Genomic DNA, 12,720 nt, shown 5'->3' with positions numbered 1-12,720 from the left:
AGTGCAGACTGTCCTGATCTCACCTGATACCATGGAGAGAAGAGGGAAAGTACTATGAGCCCAAGCTCACCTCTGACTTTAATTCCCTCTCCTGGCACCAGTGACTGCTGCCTTGTCCTCTCGTGTCTCTCTGGCACCATCTTCTTTAATGCCTTCTTTAGGTGGTGAAAGCTGTGATTAGACTCAGTCTAGAGCTTGGAGTTGGAAAGAGGTGACTGTGGTCTCTCTCTTATTAATGATCACCTGAGATATCTCTTTATCTTCTGCTTTTCTTTGAAAGAAAATTAAAGCCTAGTTTTAATCTATGGAATCTGTTCTGGTCATTCAGCTACAAGACTCATCTCAGAATTAGGAAGGCAGCATGGACAGCAAGTATCACCAACCTACAGTGCTTGGCTGATGCCAAGTGTTCACCAAAGAAACAAATCTGGTGGCATTTTAGGGTGTGACCACACCTCTTATTCTCATCTGGCTCCCTTAGAAATGACGCTGAAGTGCTTCACAATACTTTTTTCCCTCAGAAATGTGTTTCTTAGGAACATATTTCTTACTGCACAGAGGGACTGGAAGACCAGGTGAACTTCTATTCCACCCTGTCCCCTGACTACTGCCCATTCACCATTGGTGTCCAGGAGAACCCAAAAAACAGACCCAATGTTTACTTTAGAGTGAGGGTTGCTATGCCAACACCATGGATATCATCCTGAAACAGGACCAATGTGAAAAACATCAAGCTGGCACATCAATGCTCAGCAAGGTGGCACCTTCCAGCGAGCCGCCTTCCACACAACACGCGTTTCCAACGTGCTATGCAACGGCCGCCCACTCTCCCCTGCCTCCTTTTGGATCCATTTCAAATGGTCTTTTTCATTCTTTAGGAATTTTAACTAAAACTGGTACATTGGGCCACCCTGGAGACGTTTGTGTTTTTAGAGCTCTTGTGAGTGATTGACAGTCTTCTGCTGAAAGAAAGGTTACTGGTACAGCCTCTGGTGCAGCACTGGCCATGTGGTTAAGTTGCTTGCCTAGAGCATCCAGCTGTTTCTACTATTACTACTACATTTTCTGGCCATGATGTGTTTACAGCCATGACTCCAGCAGCTTTTTCTCATTTCTAATCACTATATTTAATAGCAGCATATGTACAGAAAGCAGACACTGGTTCTGGGGGATCTTTTTTGCTGTGTGAAGATCACCGTGTGTTATAGACTTGATGATCACGACTTCAGCTCTGCAGGAGCACAGAGCCGGGCTGTACTGCTGCTGCAAAGCAAAGCAAGGTCTCTGAGGTCCAGCCACAGGTCTCAGCTGGCTTGGCTGGGATCCCTGCTGGTTATGACAGAGTTTGTCTCTCCATAAGAGGCAGAGCAAAGGCATGGAAGTAGACCGTTCCAAACTCTTTCAGCTGGCACAAAGTGCTATCATAAGCTGCCTTTGTGCTCTGCTGTTAATTTACTGCTATCATTTATTAGGAAAGATCTTGTATTTTCAGGGGCTCATGTGGTTTTCAAAGGAGGAAAAATATATTAGTGGAATGTAGAAGCTGCTGCTTTGGTTAGAGAGACTTCAGAGATGGTGCTGTGAGGCATGCGGGTCATGCCCTGTGACCACGCAGGCACAGCTTACCCTGGGCTTTCCCTTGTTCTTTGCTGTCTCCCTCTTTCTCCCACACCCTCATTTTGCAGCAAAGATTCCAAATGCATTGGCCATCTTGGCTGGCAACCACAAGCATTTCTTGAATGAGCCAGCCATCTCCGTGGCAACAAGGCAGGCTGTAACAATAACAAGTGCTTTCCCCTCTGTTTCATGTTTCCCACCTCTCAAGAAATGCCCTGCCCTTTATTGGTTCCCCACCCCTCAGAAACATGAATAATGGCAACTGAAATGCACCTTGTGGAAGGACCAAGAAGGAGATGTGTGAGCAAGATGGCTTCAGCCTTAATGGAAAAGTGACACACCTTTACGAAGGGCAGGCTGAAATACTTGTCCTGGACTGTTATTTGGGTATTTGTACTGGGTCTGTTACAATACAGCAAAGATGATTATTTGTGAGCCGTGACTATTGCAAGTGGACATTGTCTGCAGCTGGATATCAGGACAAATGCTGACACCAGGTAAAAAATGGCATGTCTAGTGCCACCTCTTTATTCCATTTTCCCTTTACTTCCACTCCACCCTGCTCTCCTACAAAGCAGCCCTAAGTTCCCATCACTCACAAAAGCAGATCAGCAAGGACTGGCTGCATCCTCAGTTAAGCAGCACAAGCCCAGGAATTCTGTGTCCATCCCCTAGATCACCCAGGTAGCTAGCAGAGGCTTCCTACCAGCACAGCAGTGCCTGATTAACCTTGCCTGCCCTCCCTGAAGTTATTAGCAGCCTTTTTACATTTCTGAGAGAGCTTGGGTTGGGGACACACAGTAGGAGCCAGCTGGTCTAAACAGATACCTGACTCAAATGAAGTAGCACAATATCTTGAGCTGACAAGTACAAAAAGCCAGTTACACAGGAGCAGATCTTATGAAAGAGAGATCCTCCCCAGTGCTGCTTCCTTTCCGTGTCTGGAAGGCAGCAGGTGGCAGTGGCTGCGACTTTGCTCCTGCCACTGCCAAGCAAGGAGAGGAAGAGGGCAGCTCCTAAAGTCCCCTTTTGGCATGTGCAGAGGGGAAGGGGCTGGAGACACCAGGTTTCTACAGGCACCTTTCTGTTCAGAAGCAGATTTGACATGGACCTCTTTGCCAGCCACCCCGGGTGGGCTGTTCAATTACACTACAGAAGGGGGTTTTTTAAGGCTACTAGCCAGTATTTTAAAATGTCCCAGCACATCTTTGGTTGGCTCACAGTTCAGGAGCTGCAGACCGTACACAGCAGAAGGTCACCACAGACACATTTTGCTACAAAGTCTGAAAGAAAAAGAATCGCGATCAAAATATTTTAACACTTTAGCAGCTTTTTAGTGTTCCCGTTTGTAGCTGAAGCAGAGACATGTCCAGACTCACACTGGGAAAAAGTTTGATGCGAAGGTCACTGCCTGCCACCTCTAGACTCCAAGCACTAAACCTGTGACCTCTTGCCTCAGACACTTAGATCTGAGCCATGCAATTGATATTTGCACTCTGTTGAGTGCTTTCTGAACATTTTCAGCCTGTTTCTGTCTGGTTTATGAAAATATGAGCATGCTCTACAGCTGCTTTCATACCAGCCTGCACAGGAAAGGATGCCCATTGCAGCCTGGGATTAATCCAACTTGAAGACACCCCCCAGGACCCCAGCCTGACTGCAGCTCTGGTGTTTCACCTAAGTGGGACTGCAAGTCTGCATTTCCAAGCAGGTTCTGGGGTCAGCATTGACCCGCAGAAGAAGAGACTTTATGCTTCTTCTGGCTGGGTTTTCTGAAGCCAGACTTTGGAACCAGATTTTCAGAGATATGAAAATCCATCCTTACCCTGCCCTTCCTGCTTGATCCTTTCCAAACACTTGGACTGACTTCTAGATTCCTAGTTTCAAACCTCCATTTCCCATTTGCTCTGCCTGAGTACACTGAAATGGAATCAGTGAGGAGCTTGTTTTATTAATACATTTGCACTTTAGAGGACCATTTAATCCACAGGCTACATGTTACAGCCTGACTCTTTCCTGCCTGTTAATCTGATTATCAAGGTAAGGACTGAGTAGTGCCCTACAGACCAGCTGGAGAGTCTTGAGTAGACAGGGGAGACTAAGCCTCTGCCTCTCTTCCTGTGTGTAACCCCTTGGCTTGTCAGGGATCCAGACCCAGGGCAGTGGTGGCCCTGGAGATCAGCAACACCCACAGATTCCACTTCTCCTGCAGCTGGCTCCTGTCTCCTCCCTGTCTGCTCCTTTTCTGCCTGCCCTCTTGTAACACATGAAGGGTTTGTGACTTTACACTTGCACATCTTTTCTGGAGTTTCAGCCTGCCCTTCCATGTTGTGTGCAGTGATAACGTGCTGTGAGCTGGCAGGATGTGCTCCTGCCTCCCATGCTGAAGGACACGAAACAAGGACCTGGGTGCTGCCCACAGGCCATGAACCTTTTGTGAGGCTGGGCAAAGCTGCAAGAAAACCCGCTGCCCTGGACAAAGAGCACACGTAAAAGTGAAATCTGACACGCAGACTGTTTTGTTCTCAACCTAGGGACAAGTCCTTATCAGCGGAGAGGGTCAGTGAGACCTGGAGCATATGCCTTTAGTGATTTATTTTGTCTTTTTAGGTTCTATTTCCTACACTGATCTTGCTTTGACCACCAAAAGCAAGTGGGTTTAGTCTTCCCCCAGTCTTTTCACTTCTGTTAGACTAAATACTGGAGGTACAATTATGGGCAGGAGAGAAATGAGAACAGTGAGAGGATTTGGTTATTTTCTCTCAATAACAACATGCATTTATTTAGTAGGGGAGCGTTTTTTTCATTTTGAACACTCTGAACATGGTCAGAGTGCCATTTGGAAGGGATACTGGTGCAGATCCATCTCCCAGAAAATGGGATGGGGGAATCAGTAATAGCCAAGAGGTCTCTGGGGAAAACTTGTCCCAGGCCCAAGTCCCCTCCTTCCCTGCTGCTGAATCAGGCTGGAGAGCTACAGCCCTGGCGCCCCTTCCTGAGCTCTCTTCTCTTAGGGGCTTAAGTGATGAGTAGGGGAAAATCCCCCACTAAAAGATTTGCATTGGAAACCCTTGGCTGGGGAATGACTTTTAAAATTAGAAAAGCTTTGCTTGAAAAGGGATGAACCACGTAGCATAATACTCAACAAATCGCCCGTTTAATGGCCTCTCTTTATAGCAGCTGTGCATTAATAACAAAAGCAGGGCAGCAGAAGCCATGTGCTTTTTTGTAAGATTAAAATAAATACTATTTCATACTAACACCAGCAACTTTCTGTGCCTAAGAGAAAGGAGCAAGTGGAAGATCTCAGCCTGAGAGACTTGGTTTCCTTTCCCTTCGTCTGCTGCTGGATGAAGAAATATTTCTGCCATCTATGAAGGGAAAAGATACACTGAATCACCCTCCCAGACAGTGGTTTGGTTTATAGTGGTTTGTGGCAGGCTTGTCTCACACAGTCAGCGTGACACCATTGTAAGAAGGAGTAATTCCTCCAGAACTACATCTTAGAGAAACTAGGCTGGGAAGAACTAAATTGAACTTATTTTTTAATTTGCAAAGCATAACACAAGATCTCTACTGCCATAAAGCATAAATTGAAACAACAGTAGTTCACGCTGGACAAAAGGAAAAACTTTTTCATCATGAGGACTGTAAGAGCAGTGGAGCAGCTTGCCCAAAGAGTGTGTGCAGTCTCCATCCTTGAATGATTTCAGATGCAACTGAGTAGAGCCCTGAGCAACCTGGTTTGACCTCAGACTTTACCTGAGCAGGGGTTGGGCTTGACACCTCCTGAGCTCCTCTCCAGCCTGAGTTATTGTACAACCCAAGGAACATTTGGCATCTTTTCCACGGGAATATGAACGGACACAACGTTTTGTTCAGCCCAGTACTCCACCTCTCGTTCCTGGCAGTCCTGATAACAGCTCTCCTCCTCCACACCCTGTACTGTGCCAGGCCTGGCACTAAAGCAGTGATGAGCTTTCCCTCCTCAAATTAGGACTTTAGGCGTTTAAAAAAAAAAAAAAATATATATATATATTTTAAAGCTGTCTGCCACAGACTATTTCTCAGACATGGAGAATGACTTGTTTCTGTTTTCCTAGGCATAGGTTTTAGCTGAGCGAGATACGTTGCCTTGCTGAGAGCTGAGTCACTGAGTAATCAACAGATTAATGTATTCAGTTTGAAAGCCATCAGCATTAGTTCTCGGCAAGCTCACAAGAACTCCATTATGGTATCATCTCCACGTTTGGGATGGAAATGTCTCCAGGATTTAGAGTTCCTACGGGAAAAGCCCCAGATGCAAAGAAATCAAAGTACGTATTTGTGACTGGGAGAAATAAGGTATCTCCTCATACAGTAACACCACAGCAGGATTTTGGCATCCCTTCTAGTGAATGCTTTTATTATCAACCCTCAGATAAGGAGTTTGGAGTATATTGTACATCTGTCATTTGATAGCTACCTAAAAATAGTCATGACAAACTCACTGGCATATAGGACTTTACTTTTACCAGGTCTTTAATTTGAAATTATTTTATTTCCAGTGAAATCAAGTAGTTTTACCTTCTCTGGGATTGCAGCATGCAAAAAGGGTGGTTTTGACTTCACTCTAGGGTTCTGAGTTCCTCTGTGTGGGCTTGGTATGAGCCAGAAATGCAATAAGGCAAGGCAGAGGCTGGCAGGGGCACCTCACAGAGGAGCCACTGTTTAAAAATAGGGAGCTGGTGAAAGTAATCACATACTAGCAACTGTAAAAGGACAGGCTGGCCTAGGTGTGTGGTACAAGAAGGCTGCCAAGCATCACATAGCTGTTCTGATAAGACAGATGCCAATGCTGCTGCCTAAGAGCCTGTCCATACCAACCTCACTGAAGTAATACAACCCTTTGTTTGCAACTGAAATTGCTGTTTGAGTACACTTAAATGGAGGACGTGTGAGTAGAACCAGACAAGCCCCAATTAAGTTAATCCTAAAAGCTTTCCTACATTAGCAGGCTGGTAGAAGGGTTTTGAATGGCAGCAAGACTTCTCCCTGATTCATCAGTCCATGCAGTCTGCGTGTCCAGCACATGCACAGAAGAGAGGACACATGTTCTCACTGTTTTCTCAAATCTGTCAGTAGATGGGTCTAGGCTGTGCCTAGACAACAGATTATTTTTCTTCCTTGTCCTGACTAGTGCCAGGGCATGAGAGATTGTGGCTTTTGTGACACAGTTGTCCCCAGGGCTACAATTCCCAGCGTAAGTGTACAAATGGCACATCACATGCAATTGTGTCTCTGTTGTACAAAATACATGTGCAAGAGGCATACAACAGTGATGTAAATCTCCCCTCCCTCCTTATCCCTCCAAGGTACTGAGATTGTACAAATGCCTCCTGTTCATGGGCTGGAGTCTCTGGGTACCCAGGCAGTGGTGATTTTAACTCACCCGTCGTTCCTTATCACCGTACTCAATGCCCAAGGTATCCATGGCACGGACAATAGCTGCCAGTGACTGTATAGTGTTGCTGTAGACCACTGGCTTGTACTGCTTCACATCTTCTCCAGAGAAGCCGTCCTCATGGATGATCCTGAAGAAAATGCAAAGGACAAAAAACTCTTGAGAATGTAATTTCAGTGGGAGAGATATTTAAAAGACAGCTGTGCTCTTCTGAAGAGCACATCTGCTGGCTTGATTCGCTTAATTTAGTCAGCATTTCTTTTTAAACCTTTCTGGTTGTTCACCAGTAGTGTGTCTGAGCCCAGCGCTGGAATTAGCATCCCTTTTGCTCTCTATCAAGAAGGTTTTGTGCACAGTTGGTGCATATGGTACCTCCTTCCCAAATGAACTGCAAATGCTGAAGCCTGGAGCACCTCGTGTTTGCACGCTCAGCAGTCACAGGGGGGATGTTTCCAGGTCCTACATTACCTTCCCAGCCAAGTTCTATGGAAATATATTCAATGTGGACAAATGACCATCAGATCAGATCTTAACCACTGAAACAAGTCACAGAAACCCTTTAGTTCTTGTTTTTTGGTAGTAGTAACTCCTGGGGTACCTTACACAAAGAACCAGAGTCGAAATACCCCTGTACACACGGGGACTCAGGCACGGAGGGGGAAGTGTCTTAGGTATGAAGCACTTACAGTACTTACCCTCTGCACTTCCTCCCCCCTCCTTCTCTCTCCTTTAGAATAAGTGCTGAGATTTTTTTTTTTGCCTCAAGGCATGTTAAGCTATCCCTTCCCCAAGCAAGATGGGAATTTGACCCACAGTCCTACCAGCTCTGCACACTGGATGCTCTGTTCACAGGTCTCTGTTAAATTCTGCAAAGGAACTATTTGATGGAACAAGTTATTGCAGTCCCTTGCTCAGGTCAGAACACTGACTCCTGTAATTTATTCATCTCTAAGTAACTTCAGAACTAAGTCTGGATGTGTCTCCAAAAACAACTAGGATTTGCAGAACTAATTGTGTTTGACAATAATTCTTCCCAGCGAAGACATAAGTTATGTCTTAAATGTCGGAAGAGGGGATGATCTGCTTAGCTAAAATGAAATCCTTGTTTGCTCATCCTTGGATGTCACTGTACAACAGACGGTCCTTCAGTAACAGATCTGGTCTCTGAAAAAACCTAGGACCCTTTCTGTAACAGGATATTTTATTCTTTTTTTTGTCTAAATCAGATACACACCATCAAAAGTTCCGACAAGTGTGCTGGCATCCCCAGGGAGAGATGGAGCACTAGCTCACACTGTGAGCTTGCAATAGATACAGTGCTGGGATGGAGAATGGGGCTGGATGCCAGCCCAGTGTTATTAACAGATGACTACACGAAGAACAAGGCTGGTAGAAACATGCTGACCAAGACAGAGATCTCCTTCCTCTGATGTGAAGCTCAGAGAAAGGTTTTCTAACACAAGTGACTGACTCTCTGCTGTCCCCACCACAACCTCTGCTTACTCAACACTGAACACTGAGCTCCTGGGAGCTGCTCAACAACGCCTGAGTCCTGAAAAACATGACTACAAGCAAAAGCAGCCTCAGATAGACAACAATTCAAATCAATAGGTAACCAAGAAATTTTTAAGCTATTGATCTGAGGAACTGGGCAGAGTCCCCTGCTTGGGTACCCTCCAGCAGAGGCAAATGATGCTGGAAACACCACAGAGGGCTGCTGGTTCCCCTCACCTAAGCTGGGGAGAACAGGGGTGGATGAAAACCTTTCTGACTTAGTAAATCCAGACTTGCCAATTCATCCAAAAATTTCGATAGCTTGTTTTGATTTTGATGGAGTTATGGGCAACAGCAGATCTTGTATTCTGTGTCTGTTATTTTCTGTGAATCCAGTGATTGTGGTGAGGTTTGGAATAGTAGCATTTGAGTGATGGGGAAGGAGGTGGGGCAGCAGAGCCATGTATCAGCACTGTATCTCATGGATCATTTACTGTTACTCAGACAAGTTACTGAACTTCTGGGAAATGTGTTCTTTGCCAAAAGGAGCAGTCAAGCCAAAGAGTTGTGGGTGGCACATGGCAAAAGGATCTGCATCGATTCTGTTTGAATTCAAGAGAGACTGTACAGCATCACCTCCTCCCAGCTCTGAGCATGACAGCAAGAAGCACAGCAGGGCAGGGGTCCCACGGGAGGCAGGCAGGCGGTTCATGAAAGCATCACCAGGAACAATTCATTCTTTCTGGATGGCTGGGAAATGGCTGGATTTTGGGGCAAGCAAGATTTAATGCTGAGTTTTGGGCAACTAAGTGAAGGAAACATAAGAGGGGGAAAAGAAAAGTGTGAGGACAGGCACAAGGGGCAATGTAATGGCCTCAAGAGGATGCTGCTGAAATTTGTTTGGTCTGGCTGTTGGTCAGGCTGGAGGAGATGGGAGAGATGCCCACAGCTTGGGCTGGATTTCTTGGGCCAGCTCCTGGTGCCACAGGACATGAGAAGCAGTGGGGTTTGTGAGCTGTAGTGAGCTGTGACCATTAAAAACATACACCTGTAGGAACTAACGGAAGCGAGCAGCACGCCAAAACTGTAAAGCCTTTACAGGTTTAGACAGGGTAGGCTACTCCTTAATCAACCTGCAAATTATGGGAGCAGAGGGTTTTCAGCACCAAAAATGTGAATCCCCTGTTTTCTAAAATATATTTTTCCCAGTGTCCAAATTACAAAGGAACCTGGTGCGGGCAGGTGAGTCTTTACCATGCTAGAACTGGTTCCCTCCAGGGCAAAGGAAGAAAAGGGATTTAAGAAGATCCCTAGGGGCTGTGGAGCGGGGAGAAAGTGCTGTAATTTAAAAAAGTGATTCTGAGCAATTAAAAAGCCATTTCATTCACCAAGTGACTAATAAAACACTGTGCTCTGAATGGAATGGTGAGAGACAACTGAAGCAACCTGATTGCCTAAGGTACCCATTAATGCCTGCTCCCCATCCCTCAGCTGCTAACAACAAAACCCATATGTTGGCATGTTGTGTTGTTCTACTCATTGCAGAATGGCAGTAACAGGCAGGTATTTGCTGGAGAAAATGGTTCCACCACAGATCAGATCTTCTGCCATCCCCCAGCAAGTCGTTAATCCTGAAGAAGTGCCCAGCGCCTCAGCAATTATTGCTTAATTACAAAATAAATGAAATACTTGGAAACAGGGGGTGCATTCTGCGTAGCAGCTTGCTTTGGCTTCTGTTCAACAAAGCACTTACGTGCCTTCAGCCTTTCACTACACAACGAATGCATTAAGAAGGCAAAGCCAGAGATGATTTTGCCGCCTGTCCCTGCTGACACGCACGGCCCCTGCAGTCGTGGAGCAGCGGCTCTGAACAAAGCCACGACAGCTCCAGTGCAGTGGGGCTGGAGCTCAGCTGGGGGCTCATCCCACCAAGGAGCCAGTTTGCCCAGGTCACTCCTGAGGGAAATACTTGTCCATCATCCTGAAAACTTCCTGGAGCAGAGGCTACAGTCATCATCATTCCCATCATCCTTTCTAGCCAAGTTCCTACATGGTGCTTTCCTTCCAGCCCTTCCAACCTGAGCCAGGTTTAGTCAACACACTGACACTTCCCTACACCTTCTCCAAGCAGGTCCTCCTCCTCCTTTTTGAGGCAGACTAGACCCAATCCTCACATCTCCAAGTCTGCCAAGATCATTTGAAGCTGCAAAGTTTATCCTCTGATGTGCTGAAGCACCTCTCCCAGCTCCATATCATTGCCAGGGGTAAGTGATGATGCCTTTCCATCCATTTTTCACTGATGAAAATTTTGAAGGAAATTGACACAGACCCCAGTGGAGTCCTGGCTGACAGAGTTCTCTGCTCTGAACATAAGCCACTGATGACTGTATACTTTGGGAATGAGTTGTGTTACTCACCCATTTTTGTGTGAGACCTGTAATAGGTTTATCTGCACTATTTTTCCAGGTCACTTTTTAAAAATCCAGTGGGACTCTGACAAACCCTTCCCAGAATCTAGATATGGCACCAACTATTGTTCTCCTACTTCTGCTGAGAAATCAAATGAGACTAGTTTAACATGCCTTAGTTTTTTATAATCCATGCTGTATGTCACTCATCTCCCTTTTTATCTCCTAGGTGGTTGCAAATTATATGATTGATAGCTCAATTCTCTTGAAAGCTTCTAGAAGTTGACTGGTCTATAATTCTTACTCCTCTTTTCTCCCTCTATATTTAGAGAGAGGCACCGTGTTTACATTTTTTCCCTGTCTTCTGGTGCCTCACCTGCCTTCCAAGAGCTCTCAAGGAGAAGTGTTTGTATTTCTGAGATGGCGCCTGTAAGAATGTACTAAGAATTTCCTTAAACATGGCTGACCTGAAGGCATTTAGTCTTACTAAACTTGTCCTTTCTGCGCAGAAGAAGGGAATGGCATGCTCAGCAGTGGAGATTTGTGGACACCCCCTCTTGCTTCCAGTGCTCAGCATCCTTCATCCCTTTCATGGCTTCACATGCAGGTTCTCATGCCCCAACTAACACAGCCCTGTCTCATCCCCTGCCCTTTGTCATCACTCCAAAACCTCAAGCCAATGCCTCTGAAATATTTCCTGAAAAATTCAGAGACCTTTGTGTGGCTTCAAACTGTCTGCATCACTGTGAAAGACACACTTATAAACTTCCAATTGCCTACCAGAGAAAATAAAACTCATACTGTTTCTGTTTTACCTAAGATGATTTACTTTCAATCAGCAAGATGTTTCCAGCTGAATGAAGTTTTCCCATATCAATGCACATCTCTACAATTACAGTGATTTGCTTGAATAAAACCAGGCAAGAAATCACCCAGAGATTATTACACTCAAAGTGTATCGCAAGCAAATACCTTACAAACGAATGGTCCAGTTCCTATAAAGGCAGATATGGTCCTCACCTTCACCTAGACAAATTAAGCAACTTAAAGGTCATTGCACAGCTTTCCTACAGAGCCCTGTGCCATGGTAAGGAGTTTCAGCTCTCAGGGCTCTGGGGCCCCAGGCTAGTTTGGGCTGGCAGTGGCACCACCCCATGTGGCACTCACAGGTCCCCTCCAGCCTGGGTGGCTCTGAGCTCCTCAGCAGCATCTCCTTCCACCTCAGGAAAGCTCAGGTCTGTGCACTGTGCCAAGTTCACATGACACTGTGGAACAATGCAAAGTGTGTGAGATGATGCTGGTGGGTGTAAAATGCTGTGTAAAAGGGAGGAGATGACTCGGGCTATGGCAGAAGGGATGTGGTATTACAGGGACAACAGAGAATTTGTCCAGAGACACATTTTGCTCAGGCTCTTGAGTCCCATTAATACATTCACATTTATGGTAAAGACGGATTGGTGGATTTTAGATGGGGAATCTTGGAACAAACGCACATCGCAAAATGTATTTTTGCTCAGCGAACTTTTCTGATTTTTATCCCCTCCCTTCTTCCCCCTTTTTTCTTTCAAAAATCATCTTTCTTATCTCCTACCCAGAATCGGGAAGGTTATTCTGGTGGGACTGGGCAGAGCTTGAGTCAAAAGATAAAAACTAATTCTGAAGAAAATTCTGCAATCTTTGTTTGCAAATGGGGAAAAATAGCACAAAAATCTGACTTTAATATGTAGAGAGGAGGATGATCAAATTCTGATGGAAAAT

The 12,720-nt window shown here is 45.6% G+C and overlaps 1 protein-coding gene across 2 annotated transcripts in view; it reads right to left on the bottom strand.

Moving 5' to 3' along the window:
- Nucleotides 1-12,720, bottom strand: part of GNAO1 (G protein subunit alpha o1) — a 140,903-nt gene that overhangs the window by 84,911 nt on the left and 43,272 nt on the right. For both annotated transcript variants that reach the window (XM_083870426.1, XM_083870425.1), the window contains exon 3: nt 7,049-7,190. In XM_083870426.1, coding sequence (XP_083726552.1) covers nt 7,049-7,190 — 142 coding nt within the window. The remainder of the gene's footprint in view (nt 1-7,048; nt 7,191-12,720) is intronic.

Source organism: Zosterops lateralis (assembly GCF_965231275.1).
Source record: "Zosterops lateralis genome assembly, chromosome: 12".
NCBI lineage: Eukaryota > Metazoa > Chordata > Aves > Passeriformes > Zosteropidae > Zosterops > Zosterops lateralis.
The sequence above is the reverse complement of the archived record's forward strand: the minus strand, read 5'-3'. Positions and strand labels throughout refer to the sequence as shown.